The sequence below is a fragment of the Pogoniulus pusillus genome, chromosome 1, assembly GCF_015220805.1.
Source record: "Pogoniulus pusillus isolate bPogPus1 chromosome 1, bPogPus1.pri, whole genome shotgun sequence".
Classification (NCBI taxonomy): domain Eukaryota; kingdom Metazoa; phylum Chordata; class Aves; order Piciformes; family Lybiidae; genus Pogoniulus; species Pogoniulus pusillus.
Genome location: NC_087264.1, coordinates 25,035,222 through 25,051,252, shown reverse-complemented (window position 1 = coordinate 25,051,252; position 16,031 = coordinate 25,035,222). Strand labels below are relative to the sequence as shown.

General features: G+C 43.3%; 1 protein-coding gene across 1 annotated transcript; it reads right to left on the bottom strand.

The window, feature by feature from the left end:
* Window positions 1-4,171: 4,171 nt before the first annotated feature.
* On the bottom strand, window positions 4,172-15,442 carry LOC135175927 (astacin-like metalloendopeptidase). The gene is made up of 13 exons (XM_064144402.1): window positions 15,292-15,442; window positions 15,060-15,084; window positions 13,037-13,053; window positions 11,642-11,666; window positions 10,722-10,793; window positions 9,651-9,785; window positions 8,918-9,035; window positions 8,062-8,240; window positions 7,851-7,935; window positions 7,045-7,172; window positions 5,951-6,066; window positions 5,318-5,543; window positions 4,172-4,389 (listed from the first exon to the last, which is right to left on the bottom strand). Exons 1-13 carry the CDS (start codon window positions 15,358-15,360, stop codon window positions 4,355-4,357), a joined length of 1,230 nt encoding a protein of 409 aa, XP_064000472.1. The 5' UTR covers window positions 15,361-15,442; the 3' UTR covers window positions 4,172-4,354.
* Between the last annotated feature and the right edge of the window lie 589 nt (window positions 15,443-16,031).

The following is a 16,031-nucleotide window of genomic DNA, read 5'->3' as shown; positions in this document are numbered from 1 at the left end:
CCATATTCCTATTATCATCTCCACATACCTCCTGAAAAGTAACAGGAAAAGGATTTTACGTTTTATCCACTGCTAGTACCCAAGAAGCCAAACTTTCAGGTTATTAAAAAGAATAAATGCAGAAGAAAATGAAAATAATCTTCTCCAGAAGAATCTTTTGTGTACAGAATGGCTCGTCCATGTTTACAGCTTTTTAAGAGTCCATTTGAAGGAAAAGGTTTGCCATTGTTTCACTGGACTTGCCTTTTGATTGCTGAGCTACAGTTTAGTCAAGATACTGTATAACCACAGTGTCTTGACTGAACAATAAAAGTAATATATGATAAATATAATGGAATTAGCTCGGTAACTTTAAAATGTGCAATTTTCTGCATGCTTGCCCCAGGAGTTTATAAATAAGTATGAAGCTTACACTCATAAAATAGTTCTCAGCTGTAGTTTGTGGATTGCTTCTGGATTACAGCACTTGCTGGTCACATAATTCTAGTTGTGTTTCCAGGTGTAAGCATACAGGCTAAGCATCTTTATGAGATTTCAGGAGCAGTAGTCACTCAAAAATATTGTTTAGCCTGCAGTATGTTATACCAAATTAAATGGTTCTATCTTGTATTATCAAGGCTGAAATAAGAACAAAAGAATTTAAATGTTTGGGATTTCTTTAAGTATAAGCAAGGAAAACATAATTAAATCCACCACCACCAAAAAAAAACAAGGAGAGTATTCCTTCTAATTCTGGCTTTCAAGCAACATCTGTTTTGCCCATTAATGCTTTATTTTCGTTGTCAAGTGTCTCACTCTTTTGTCCATCGCTTCATTTAAATGGACAGATACTCATTAAAGCTATAGAGTGACATTATTCTTTAATGAAGCTCTGAATGTCCTTTGAACTGTAGCTGTTTTCTTATTCTCCTGACAGAGGGTGGTACCAATTGCTCTGAAGCTAGAATGAAAAGCAGAAAGGCAGACTAAAGACTTAAAGTGCTTTCCAGAGAGAAAATGAAGAAAAAAAAGGTTATCCTCCACATAATAGTTACAAAGAAATTTTCCTCCCTGGCACAGGAAGAAGCCTGTGAGCCAGTAAAAGAAATTCTCCTCAGTGGCCATGCTAAAATTCTTTTGGATCTATCACCATGCATCAATATGTACCAACAAGAAAAAAATCAAGGGGAAGATTACAGAGAAAGTGGAGTATAACCTCAAAGTAAAATATAATCTATATATTTAGAATCAATCTTAGTTTTTGTTGTGAAATCCAGATTGCTGCAGTTCTCGTTTTACAGGGAGTTCTTGTGTTTACGGGGCTTCTTTATCCCTTGGGCAGTTTGATGAATCAGAGCAGTGTTTGTTCTTTCCTAGTTCAGTTAGCTTTAAAAGGGTTTTACCAGAAGATTAGCCTTTGATTTGTAGTACAGAACTTTTGGAGTTCTATGGAAATACTCTGCATGTTGATGCTGAGGTATGGAGCACTACACTACATTTCCACAAAGTGGTATTTCATTTTCCCCTTTGAGCACCATGTCTTAACCCAAGTAGCAGCTTCTTAAGATTTGCTTTCAATTAGGTAACAATTTCCAGAGAAAGGCATAATTTAATGAAGGCATTAACTTAATTGAATGGAAAGGAGAATTGCAAAAGTGTTGCTACTGTTGCAGGGGGCTTGGCCCTTCTCCACCTGGGGAGAGGGCTGGAGGGATCTGGTTGAGGCTGATGCCTCCGCTCTGGGGACTCCTGCATGTGCTCAAGGCCTGATTTGAACATAGCTCTGTGTCCTACACTGTTCTGTATGCAACCCCCCACTCTGCAGAGACCTCACAGAGAGCTCAGTGGTAAGGAGGGTGGGTAGTGAACAAGAGCAAGGCAGTGAAGTTGGCAAAGCACCCAAGTAGGAAAGGAATTGAGGGTGTAAATGAGGGATCCCAAGCTCTTTGTATGCAGAACATAACTCTGAACTCGAAGACCCCAGTGAGGAGTATGGGGTTCATAATGACAGTATAATCGTCCTGCGTCTGTATAGTGCCTGGTGAAGAAGAGTTCAGACCATGAGGGGGAACTATTGCTGAAGTAAGCATGGGAATTACAGCTCTCTGCATTCCTCTTGTGTTGAAACAACCTCCTCATCATTGCTGGAAAAATATGTCTGTCTTCCTGCTGGCCTAACTGGAAAAAGGAATGCACATGCAGAAGCTGCAAACCTGCTTGCACGTGAGTGCAGGTTCTTCCACTGACAGGTGTCTGTACTGTTGCCTGAATGGAGTCTAGACCCTCTGGTCATGCCCTAAACAACGCATTCCTCTGTGATCCTCCTAGGTGCAGTGTAATGGAGCAGTGTAACGGCAACAGTGTCCCTTGTTATCAATACAGGCTGTTCTGGTAGCCCCTGTTCAGCTGCTTCTTCCTGTGCTTTCTGACACGTGCACATTTCCATCTCTGCAGCATTCCTGCCAATCTTTGTATTTCTGTTAAGAATCTCTCCACAGGGCCCGGCTTGACTGGATTGCTGTGGATGTAGTTTGGGGGAAGAGCTGGTTTATTAAGACAGATGTTCCATCACATCCCCGGGAGACTTTGTATAGGTGAAGGTCCTGTATGTCTAAAGGGGATCTGACCCAGCACCAAAAGTCTCCTCTGGGGCAGCACCTCAGAAACAAAAACTTGTTGGGGAAGCTCACAGTGTGCCTGGTGCACTGTCCTGCTGAAACAGTTTCCACGCTGGGATTGCTTGAGGGAGATGCTTACTGCTGTCCCAGAGGAGCCTGTGCATGTGCTTAGATACGGATTTGGATTGTCGGGAGTAATCCTGGCTGTGGTTTATAACGCTACTGGCCCTACTGAAGTACTTCCTTGCCCAGCAGGCATTTTCTGTGGCTAGATGGTGTCTGTGATGTTTCTTCTGGAGAAAGTCAAGGATGAGCCAGAGGATGCAGACGTGGCTCTGTGTGTGTGACTGATGGTGTGTTTGGATCCACAGCTTGACCCACTCAATAGTAAATAGTCTCATGAAGGCATTCCTAGTCTGAGATATTCAGTGGTAGTCCTGCAGCCCTATCTGTAGACTAATGCGTATCGGTGATAGAGAGATATGCTGTAGGATAATAGATAGAGCTGTGATCCCTCTGAGCACAGTACATTCTGGGGTGGAGGACATTTATGGCCACAGCAAAGGCATGTGAAACTCTTTAGACATGAAAGCATTTCCAGACACAGACATGTTGCCTGGTTTGCTGCACACTCCTGTGTTCCTACCCAGGCTAGGTGGAATTGGTCCAGGGCTGTTCTGGACTGCTCACAATGTCCTGAGCTCCTTGGTATCGGTGAAGAGTTGTCCTGGAGCAAGTGAATGGCCACATGTTTAGGCTGAACCTTAGTGCAGTCTTTGTGACCAGGTTTATCTCTGCCCTGTGTGACAGGGATCAGGACAACCCAGAGATCAGAAAAACACAAGTCTAAACTCTGATGGTTGCCTCTTGGCAGGGAATTGGCTCTTCTTCCAGAGGAATTAGAAGGGGAAATGGCCGCATCTTAACATGCACTAACTTTTTTCTTTTACAAAGAAAACCTCCTAATTATTTTAGCAGTGCATAGATAATCACAGCTTAGTAAATTCTCAGGCATCATCAGTGGTATTCAGAGCTCTTTTCACAAAGCTCATCTACTGAAATCACTGTGCTTCCTTCAAGTATAGGAGCCTAGATCACCTGGAACTGGTTTATCATCACTCTGTGGAAAAGCTGAATTCCATCTGAAATTCCTCTCAAAAAAAGCCTCTTGAATGTTGGTCCTTATATGTCCATCAAGAGATTCCAGCTTTGCAGTGTTACTTCATCACATTTTGTTTTGTAAGAGCTCAGGTATCACAACAGTCAAATATTTTTTTCACTAAGTATCCAAGACTTTTTCATGCTCAAGACTCTGAAGATCATGAAATGAATTGCAAAATTTGGAGGTGGTCTCCTTAGCCAACTAACCAAACCCATTATGACCTTGGTGGTATGCTAAAGAGATACATACCCCTGTGGCTAAATGGAGGGGAGTAAGGAGTGATACTGAAGAGGTCATAATGTATAACTGAAAGAGACTGCTATAAAACAGAAATTGAAAGGCTTTGTTTTTTAATATGAAGCTTTTTATTCAGTTGTTAAATAGAAAGAGGCAATAACTTAACTGTGCAGACAAAAAGATGAGCAAACTGAATGTAGAGAATTCATACATTTATATGGCTTGGGGAATAACCCTTCAGGGAGATGCAAACTTTGATTCTTATTAAAATTAAATTTCATACTGATCCAAGCCAGGATAAGAGCAAAGTAGAAAACACATCATTTTGATACCACAGGATCGGTTCTTCTGCATTAAGTCACTTGTGGATGCTGGGTTTTCTTTGGATCCTCACTGTAAGTGAAAGTAGAGAAGATTTAGCTGCCAGAGTTCCCTGAAGAAACTCTTGTATCTCTAAAATATGAAAATGTTAAATCACATTTTAGGATTGGTTTATAGTTGTTAAGACCACTAGTTAACAACTGATTGTTAAAACAAACTGGTACAGGGATGGAAGGGTCTTCCCTTCCATAGCTACAATGGACAGAGATACTACATAGTGGCAATGCAAAATTGCTGCTTGGGTATAGAGTTAAGTCACTCCATTTTGTTGGATTTATGTAAACTTTGTGCCTGCTTTTGTCCCATGGCAAATACAAAGTTTTATGACATAGCTGGGCTTCCTTTTGTACTAGGGCAAGCTGCTTTGCTGTGCAGATAGGCACACAGACATTCCTTATTCCAGCTGATTCATACTAACTGGGAAGCTTGTGATAACTTGTGTAACCGTGGCCTTAGTTGTTGATCAAAGGAGACTGAAATGAATGTTTTTTAAGTGGTCGTGGGGATCCTGATCATGGAAATACTGTCATGAAGATGAGTGACCTGGTTCACCCTCTTAACCGTGTCTCTACAAAGTGCATCTTTTCCAGAGGAGCAATCTCTTTAAGTAACAGCACAGCAGAAATAAATCAAAATACAGTTTCACTATCAGCAGCACTAAACTGATGCTGCACTCAGTAGCTTGTACTTTGCCATGGCAGGTATCTGAGAGGCAAGGCAAACAGAATCACCTGACTAACACCCTTGCCCTGAGTGTGGCCCCACCTGCCTGCATGAATAAATGATTTCACTGTAAGGTATGATCCATTGTATTGAAAACAAAGTAGGAAGAGATGGGTCTTGTAGAGAGGATGAGTTCCTCAGAAAGTGTTTTTCCTCTGTGAAGAGGAAGATTAATATGACACAGATTGTTTTTCTGTGCCATTCTCCTCAGACCTACCAGAAGTAAAGGTGGCTTGGAAACCAGAAGCTGTATTAGCATCATCTGTGACAAACTCTACGAGCATGAGATTACTTGAAGCAACCAGTTCTTTGGGTATTTCTGATCCACAGGTCTTGTCCATTAGAACTGGAGAAGACTTGCTAGATCCATCATAAACTTTAACATAGTCACCCTGACAATCACTGGTTTTCTGCAGTTCAAAGGCTTGAAAGTGCAGGGATATCTAGAAGGGAAGAGAAAAACCAGCCTTTAAGAATCGTGTATGTGACTTCTTTCATGGAGTGTATTTTAAGACAGAATCCAAGCATGCATCTCAGCCCAAAGTGAAACTGCTTGTCCAATCTTGCTTGTGGGGGTCAGATCTAAGCGGCCTATGACTGAATGCTCTAAAGCTCAGGTTTCTTTGACTTGATTTTGTAAACCTGAAGCCAAACACAAGGAGGTTTTACCACATCATGGCTCTGCAGTTGTCTTTGCCCATATCTTGCTTAAGGACATGAAACGGACTGCTCTGAAATCTCTCCCATGGAAAAGATCTTATCTGGCAACTGGCATGCAGACAAAGTGCAAAATGCTTTACACAGAAGGAAGTTGAGCCATATTCCAGGGGCACTGTTAACCTGTGTTTACCTTTCTGGATCGGGTTCGGAGGAGCCAGACACAGTTGGTGTTATCTGTGTAATTTCTTGGGTAATTGTCAGAGCTCAGTGATCCAGATGCTGCATCAAGAATAGTGCTGCAGCGACCTGAGGAGGAAACAAAGTTTGCTTCAGCAGCCAAGCTTACTGAAGCTCCCACTCACACGGTTACAGAACAGGCTTGTCTTGATTCGCTGATCTGCCAGCATTTGTGCCAGAGTACTGGTACATCTAAATAAAAATGAAGAGCAGTGTGCTCTTCATCTTTGCATGATGCATAAGTATCTGCATCACAAGCAGTGCTAGGAAAAAGCATTAGCTTTTATTATTAGCTCTATAGTTCAGCAAGAGATCTTTCTGCACTTCCAGAAAGGGAGTAAGAGGTTTCAGTTCAATGCAAATGGTGATGGTGCTTGTGACTGAGATGGAGAAGTCAAGTGATGTCTGAAGAGTGAGGTGCAGATATGATGTCTCTGCAGTGTTTTAAGCTGGAGAGGACTTGGGCTTTGCTCTTTGCAAAAGGTGGTATTGATTCATCCCATTTTCCCCCTTTGAATAAACTCCGTGAGACTGTATGGTAGAGCTTCTGGCAAAGGTTAAAGAAGTAAAGATAAATACAAATTTAGAACAATAGCTTCAGTATTTGAAAACGGGGCAAGGCATCAGGAAACTTCCAGTTCAGAGGAGCCTACAGCTGGTTTGACTCAGGCCTTAAGTACAGACTGCAATGAGGAACAGAGGTGTCCAGCCCTCTGAGGTCGATAGTTGTCTCATGAGCTGTAAGAAACCAGATTACTGCAGTGCAGTGTACGACATGGTATGCAGCTAGGCCAGTTGCATGGCAGCTGTGTAGGCCAACAGTAAATGTGTTTGGTTTAATCTGGAAGCAGAAAACATTTTCTCACTGATCACAACATGCCTTCTGCTTCACCTTTCCATTCTCTCCCACAGTAACTCTAGCAGATGCTATGAATTTAGGAGAATAATCTCAGGGGGTTGGGTGAGAAACTGCTGTCTCTACAGTGTGTCCAAACATCCTTGTGAAGGATCTGAGTGGAAAATGAAAGAGGGCTTTGAGATACTTACGGCAGTTGTAAAGTTTGTTGATTTTGGCCACATCCAAGTTGCTCAGTCCCTGCCTCTGTCCAATGTGGACTGATGCATCAGGAATTGGGACAATAGTTGCTTTTCCAGTGGTATTAGAAAATGTGTATCTGCAAAAAAACACATGAAGAATTATGTTCTTTGAGTATAATTATTTCAGAGTTTAATGCCATGCTTTGGAGGGAGAACAAGAGTATCACATGAATTGTGGCTAACAGTGCTGTTCAGATAGGTTTGATTAAGATCATAGAATCATAGGATGGTCTGGGTTGGAAGGGACCTACAGAGGTCATCCAGTCCAACCCCCTCTGCAGTCAGCAGAGACATCCTCCACTGGATCAGGTTGCCCAGAGCCCTATCAAGCCTCACCTTAAATATCTCCAGGGTTGGGGCCTCAACTGCCTCCCTGGGCAACCTGTATCACCACCCTCATGATGCAGAACTTGTTCCCAGCATACAATCTAAATCTGCTCTTCTCTACTTTGAAACTATTGCCCCTCATCCTATCACTACAGGCCTTTGTAAACAGTCTCTCTCCTTCCTTCTTATAGTCCTCTTCAGATACTGGAAGCAGACCCAATCTCGAGATTCCCTTCTTTGCATCTGAGCTCAGCTATGAATGTCTCCCAAATGGAAAGCTAAAGGACAGTGAGTTAACCTTAGCGAGTACCTTGTCTGAACTGTTTTGGTGTTTTTCTCAGAAGGGAAAATGGAATTTAGAGAGTCACAGAAACTGATTCTAGCTTGGAATTTGATTTTCAACACAAGCAATGTGTGCTGCTACTTACGGGCCGTAGTGCATTACTGAGGCATAGTCATATGGAAGTTCCAGATTTCTGGAGTTCTCAAATTTCTTGAAGTCTGGTCTGTCATCTGTAATATATAACATTGTACTTAGAACATGCTTCCTATCCACTCCCTCCATGGAAGAAGGAAGAGCTGGGAACAGCAGAGTGTATCTACACCACTTTCTACATTGAAGAGTTCAGAGGTACTTACGTGGACTGATGTAATCCCACATGATCTTTACATGTTTATCCCTGTCACTTCGAGAATGCTCGTGCAAAAAGCCCAGAGCGTGGTCCAGTTCATGCTGAATCACTCCCTTCCATGTGCATCCTCCTTTCATCATAGAGACAATCTGTCCACCTCCTACTTTCCCATAGTAGGACCAGCAGCTGAGGGAGACATTGCACACCAAGAGAAGACTTAGAGGATATTTATTGTCGAGAAGGCAAAGGGATAGTACCGAGGATCTTGCTTTGCATGTCTTGTGGAAGTGGAAGGAATTCTTCCTACCCACTGTGATTGAGTCTACAGAAGGGCAAAAGTGACTGTGGCATGAAGAATCACAAGCAATATTGTCATCACTAGATGACACTGGCATGGAGGCACCTGCATTCTGACTTCATGGCAGTGACTTTGACTCCCTTGGAGTAATTTTCCTCATCACCAATACTGAACACTGTGGCAGAGCTGGAGCTACAATGAATAGCACTTTTGAGCCAATAGGTTTTGAACACTTTTCTCATAGGCTTTAGTTCTGATCTTGACAGCCAGGTTATTTCATAAGCTGAAGTTGGGTTCACCTGTCCAAATAAGACTCACAGTTACCTCTGAATACAGAATCTTAGATACTTCTTCCACCTTAATGGTGCTTTTTTCTGTATCACTTTGGTGTGTTGGCTGAGTCTCTGATGTTACTGCCAAATCCTTGCACCAACAAGGTACCCAAAGCACTGTGATACAGTTTGCCCTCCGAATGCATTCTGCTTTCCACTCTAAGGTCACAGAGAATGAGTGAAGAACAGAAAAACACTGCAGAGAGAACTTGTTGATTTATCATTCAACTCACCCATCAGCAGATTGAATGTTGAGGTAGTCACGCTCTGCCTTGCGCTTCACAAAACTTACACAGGTCAGTGCTGCAAATTCTGCCATGGCATCCTGGATCACTTTTATGTGGCTCTCCTCTGGAGAAGAAAGGGTTCATTTTGGGGATCACACAAGGACAGTGGCTGCTGCCATTAAATTCTGGTTCAAAACCAGGATAGATGAGGGACAGCCTAGACTCTCTCATGGTTTTTGCTCAGAAATGAATTTCATTCAAGATGTCAGATAGCCTGGCACAAGGTCCTATTTATTCAGATATTTGTCCAAACGGATTCAAGTGGGAGCCTTTTTTCTCTTCAGCTTCTTGTTTTAAATTAAAGTGGTGATTGTTGATGTATCTTCTGACTGGACACTGGAGACAGCTGAGGGAAGTTATTTTGCTAATGAAGTCCATTGAAACCGCACTGCTATAGACAAGAATCTTATAAAGGCAGGGACTCTGGCAGGTACCAGTAAAGAGAAAGGCCATTCTTGGTTTCAGGAAACCAGACCAAAACCATTATGGATGCAGATTTCAGGGAAATTTAATTTCTTCTCTTTTCTGCTCAGGTCTTTGTAAATTACAAATCTCATGTGCTTGCACAAGGAAATCCTTAGAATTGATTTATCCATCTGTTTGGCCTCTAGAAGTAGGTTTCTAGATGAAGCTTATTGGATAATATGCCTTCTAAAAAAAGATTGACATTTATACCTACCATAGGTCGGATCCAAGACGTAGGGAACACGAACAATCCCATCGCTGGACTTGGGCCAGTTGCACTGGCGACAGCTGATGGCACTGCGTGTCCTTTGTGGAACTATGTCACCTTCTTGCAAGAACATAGAGCTGTCTGTGGTGAGAGTGGAGAAAAATGTCTGAGCTGTAGATTGCCAGGTGCTTGCTAAGTGCCCTTGGAGAAGCGTCACTCTCTTATCCTCTGCTTGTCCCTAAGCACCTGCTTCTGGCTAGCATGAGCTTTATCAACATTGTCTGCTTCCCCACCTTTGCTGCTGTGTCCTTAGCTAAGAGGAGCTCTGTGGGATGGGGTTGAGGGAAGATAGGGAGCAACTGAAAGCAATAGCAATAGTGATAAAGGTGCTGTATCTTGGTCCTGTTACATTGTCCATTAGGTGGCACTGAACAAGTGGCACCAAATATTTGCTGGGAAAGGGTGCTGGGGCAAAGGCAGGAGGTGCCAAGATGGAAAACCAAGAATGCAAGTAAACTAAAGAGAGGATGAGTATCGTCTAGAGAAATCTGTAAGTATATTTGGTTTCTGTCTCTATAGACAATAGTGAAACTTCCTGAGTGGCTGATGAAGGGGGAAATGGGAAAAAGACCAGCTGATAGAGCAGAGAATGTTTGGAAGCATCAAGGAACAGGAAGTCTGCAGCAGGCCACATACTTATCTGTAAGTCTGTACTACACAGCCATGTGACTGGAAGTGATGCTTGCACTCAGAACAAAGTCAGTTAAAAAATAAAGCATCCAGATATCCCTGTTCTCTTTTTATGTCCAAAGGGTGACAAAAGATGTCAAAAACTAAAGATGAAGGAGCTGCCTGGACAGTTCAGTTGCTTCAACAGCTGGTATCATCTTCAGAATTGACACTGTGAGATGGCATGGGCCTTCAGCAGACCATGCAGTAGTCCCTGTGGCCTGTCTCTTTTACATGACAGTATGTAACATCAGCAAAATATTTACACAGATTGTGGCAAGACATTGTGCCTCCTGCATCACCCCTAAGAAAAGGCCCCCACTGTAAGCCGGGCTTTTGTGGTATTACCTTTGTTAGCCTCCAGAATCCTGTTAAAAATTACTTCATCCTCCAAATCAGACTCCGTAGGTGATGGAGATTCTGTGCAGAAATACAAGAGTGACACTTTGTCATAAGAGGAATCCTGGTTTTTAACCTGAGTTTCCAGGAGCTCACTTGGATCAGGTCCTTAGCTGAGGTAAAGCTTACAGACCCTGTTTCTCGGGAGTGATGTAATGCCCAGTCATGTAAACATCCTGTGAACCTTCTGGCTGCAGTTATTTTGGTATGAATCCAGTGCCAAGAGCCTCTCACCATTTTTTTTACCCTAGCCATCCCTGATATTTTGGCTTTTGTAAGTCGGTGTTGTCCCAGCTTACTGCATGGCTCCTTTTACACACTCAGACAGCACAGCTCTTCTGCACACACAGCTGACACTTAAACCCCCAACATAAATCACCAGGAAGAAGAAAGGATGGAGAGCAGTCCTGCTGCTTGCTGCTGGATGTGCTTGGCCTCTTGAAAACCCCTTGAAAGCAATTAAGTCAGAACTGCATTCCTATTTCATGGGTCGGACTGATGTCCTCAGCTAGGTCCAGAGTCCAGAGCTTATAGGCATTATGAACAGAATCATCCAGCTCTTAGTGTTATGCATGAATCTTGACCTCAATAAAAAGCATAAACACGTGGCTTCTGGGCTTTTCCTAACTTTTGGAAGTGACTTGAGTCAGAACATTATCTAAGCAGAGGTATTTTTAGTAAGAGTTAACAGGATTTTTAGCAAGTGTGAGCAACTGATTAGACCCAAAAGACTGCTTTGCACAAAGTGTTGTGGAGAGTACATTCATCTAACATGTCTTCTTTAAGATCAGTTTGGGTTAAATCGTGAGTTATCTTCTGGAGTGACTGGGTAGCTAATAACTGCTGCATCCACACTGAGTAATACATACCATATACATCCTCTTGCGTAGTCACCTGCAAGAATTACCTTGGATTAGGATTATCTCACACTTTACATCATAACATAAATGTTATCTAACATAACTATACAAAGGATCCATGTTGTGCAGGCTACTACTGAAAGTCTCTTTTACCTGTGCGATCTTGAGCTTTTATATACTGCACCATGTGTAACTATCTGCTGTGGTAGATACTCTTCTTTAATATCACAAATATGGATATAATAAAGGGATCAGCCTAGGAGACTCTGGAGACACAATCTGAAGTGTGGAGTGAGCTTCAGATCTTTCAGGTTTATTAATGCCCTCACTAGCAGAAGTGAAGGGCCACGAGGATGATCAGAGGGCTGGAGCACCTCTCCTGTGGAGACAGACTGAGTTGGGGCTGTTCAGTCTGTAGAGGAGAAGGCTCCGAGGAGACCTTACTGTGGCCTTCCTGTATCTGAAGAGGGCTACCAGAAAGCTGGGGAGGGACTTTTTAGGGTGTTAGGTAGTGACAGGACTGGGGGGAATGAAGCAAAACTAGAAGTGGGTAGATTCAGATTGGATGTTAGGAAGATGTTCTTCACCATGAGGGTGGTGAGACACTGTCACAGGTTGCCCAGGGATATGGTAGAAGCCTCATCCCTGGAAGTTTTTAAAGTCAGGCTGGATGGGGCTGTGGTCAGCCTGATCTAGTGTGAGGTGTCCCTGCCCATGGCAGGGGGGTTGGAGCTAAATGGTACTTGAGGTCCCTTCCATCCCTGACTGTTCTGTAATTCTATGAAATGTTGAACTCACCAGTGAAGTCCTTCAGTATCACCTCGCCTTGTGTTTCATACTTGTCTATGCATAGGCCATACATGGGGCTAAGCTACAGGAGTTGCTCTGTCACTCCCCAGTGCCTCATCAGTAGAGAAGGGGCATTGGGGGAAAAATCACCGTGAGTTGAAATTAAAACAGATTTAATGAAACAGCAAAGCTAACACCAATGCCAGTGTATAAAATTATACTCAGCCCAGCAAAGGTACATTGGTCATGCTAAATGGAAAGGAGGAGGAAGAGGAGCAAGGGCAGGATGACCTCAGCAAACTTCTCACTTCGTTGAATGGGAGATTTATGGGATGAGATAGTCCTGAGTACCAGCTTGAATCACCTGTCCTGGCTGACTCCAAACTGCTAATGGCCAGGATGCAGCCCATTGCTGACTTGGGATTCTGTCCCAGCAAAACCAGGACACTATTGCTTCTAGGGAGCAATGGGGATGGAAACTGTTCCCTGTTACATTGTTGATCTCAGAAGACATTCCTACACAGATGGAGGTAAGGGGAGAGTATGAGTCTTGACCTCAATTTACATAGTCCTGAACCCCAAAGTGATCAAAAGAGCTGCTTTAGCTGTCCTTACCTCAGTAGCTTCTGTTGCTGCAAAAAGGAAGGAAGAAAAAGACAAGAGAAAGGGACAAGTTAGATTCTGAATGCAGCTGCAGAGTGTTCGATAGCACAGGTCCCCTCAGCCATGGGAACTCTTTTGGCAGGTCTCTTTGCCTGAAGGAAAAGCAGATGCAGTAACCATTGCACAGACACAGAAATTGAAGTGATGTTTAGAGCAATAGCTTTGAACATTTCCAGTAGATGGTGCTGAGGGACAGGATCCTGGTTATTCACTGTCTGAGACTCAGCAAAGGATTTTGTCGGCTCCAGTGTGGAAAATGGCAAAGAAACCTGAATTTCCTTGCAGCAGGTGCAGGTAAACCAGCTCTACAGCCCTCTATGGTTTCACGGTGTCAAAGTGAAAAGCTATAAAATGGATGAAAGCCCTAATTTAGCATAGGGTAAATAACCTTTGCAGTTTGAAACTGTTCTGAGTCCTGAAGTCTCTTGCTAGTGTGAGGTCTCTTCTACCAAATGTCAATTTCTAGATACAGACACAGAAGTGGAAAGTCTGTCCTCATATATAACTTTCTGAGCAGAAACTTTATCGTAACCATTATCAGACTTTTAGAAGGTGCAAGAAATTCCTCCAGAGGTTATCCTGTTTGCTTTCCTTAAGGCAGAAGCAGTTTTATCTATGTTATTCTTTGACCACAGTTAATTAGACCTCTTCTGACATATGATGGATATGCTGCAAGCCTTTATGGCAATCTCTTCCAGCTTGCCACTAATTCAGGCCTCCTTGTCACTAACTTCGAGAACAGTCAAGCAAGTAGTTCTTGTTTCTAAGTCTGTCCATGCTTCTTATTTCTTTGACCACGGTGGTTTTTGTTTGTTTGTTTGTTTGTTTGTTTGTTTTCCCTTGAGAAGATGTGCCAAGCTCTGTGACACCTTGCAGTGCCTTTCCTTTTCACATTGCTTTATTGCCCAGACATACTGAGTGGACTTACTTCTAGCCACACTCTATCTAGAACCTGCAACAGAATTCGTTTTATTAAGCCAAGAAGGCTTCAGTCTGTCTGTCCAGACTGTTCTTTGGTTACATGGCAATGGAAGTCCATAGCAGTGCTGGTGATTTATGGTAGAGAAGCTCAGTCAGTTCCTACCAGCTGCATCAGAGAGATCTGTGGCATTTAAAACAGCTCTGCAAGGAAGCAGGTTTTTGAGATGGCTTGGCTGGATTCAGAATTCATGCATCCAAGAGGCACTGGATTGATTGACTACTCAGTCAGTGGAAATTCACCCCCAGGTTCCAAGCACACAAAGCCTGCAAACTCAATGCATACCCAGCAAGTCTACAACTCGTGAGTTCCAGCAGCTACGTTGAACCTGAGCAAGTGTGTCCCTCAGCTGGCTCCAAATACAGTGAACTGATTTTACACCATCCCTTTGCTTCCGCACTTGCGGAATGACAGCTCAGAAGAACTGATGACTTCTCATTAGCCATTTGTTTTCCCTAAGTCAAGCAAAATTTTCCATGGCCTCTTCCTCCCACAACACATCACCCCTGGCCTCACTTTCTTGCTGGGGTTTAAGTACACCTCCACATGTATTTCCACAGATCTTCTCTGAAGATCTGCAGTTCTATCTTTCCATTTCAGGAGCTGACACAATCTGTTCAGATAAGCCGGTACTACTTGTTTTCTGTCCCAGCACAAGGCAGAGCTTCCTCTGACACCTTTTATTCCTGCACTGAGGAGGCAAATGAGCAGCAGTCTTTTGTAACACTCAGCTTAATGGAAAGGCATCAAAACAGCTTATTACAGTTTTATTTTGAAGGATGTTTGAGCACATCTCAATCTAAGAAGTCATGCCTCAAAGTATGTGTAAAACACCTCAGTGCTCACTCCAGCAACAAATGAGGAAGCATGTTACCCAAAAGGCCTGAGAGTGCTTTCACATGCTGCAGAACCAAGTCACTCACCCCCCAACAAAGTGTGTGGTACACAAGCAAGAATTAACAGTTGCCTTTAAAATACGTGAGAAATGCTACTTACTTGCTGTGATGTTTTCATAGTTGTCCTGCAAAACCAAGAGGTAAAAGGCATTACTCTTCCATAGCTCATAAATGCAGCAACAAGAGTGTCAGTATCAGGCCAAAGAGAGGCATTAAGGTGTGAGATTTGCTATATATTATATTGCTAATTTTCAGAATATATCAGAATGAGTCTCCGCAGCTTCATCCCAGGTCAGTTAGAAGACAGCCTGGCTGCATGGAACTGCTCTCACCTGAATGGGGAAGCTCAGGGTAGCATGCAGCAGAAATGCAGCAAAGACTAGGAACATCTTCAGATCCATTCTTCAGGCCTGAGAGAGCTCCAGCTCAGGTCCTTATCTCTGCCCATGGTGGAGGGCTGCTGCTAGATATACCAGCAGAGCCGGCCCTGCCAGGGCTGAGGCACCAGCACCAGCCAATGGCAATCCAGGCAAGAGGAAAAACTTCTGCAGCCTCAACAGCTAGTTTAGCCTCTGGGCATATCCTGATGCTGTGCTGTCACTGTCACAGTGATTTGGGACCTACAGCATCCCTTGGCTTCATACTGTCATCAGTCACTACTGTCCGTAGCTTGATCAGCCTCATACCTGTGCTGTTTCTGTTTCTTGGAGGAGCATTCCTGAGGTGCTCAGTTTGGCTGCTACCACCTAGGACCAACTTTTTCCAGGATAACTTGCCAGTGTACTGTGTTGCTGGGATTTCAGGTGGCAGGTGGCATTTGTATTTATGGCACAGAAGGCACAGGTGTACCTTACTGTGGAATGTACAATACATCACCACTCAGTATGTGTCTTCCCTGAGGCAATTTCCTTCATCTGCTCAGCTTATGGTTCTGGAAGTAGGGTTTTCATTTCCTTTTTTGTGTTTTGTATTTTTCCTGTGTTCCACAGTCTCTGTCAATCTGATGGTTGTAGGTCAGCTTTGTGACCAGTGGTTGGAAAGGAGAAAAAAGACAGCAGCAGTGTAACAAGCA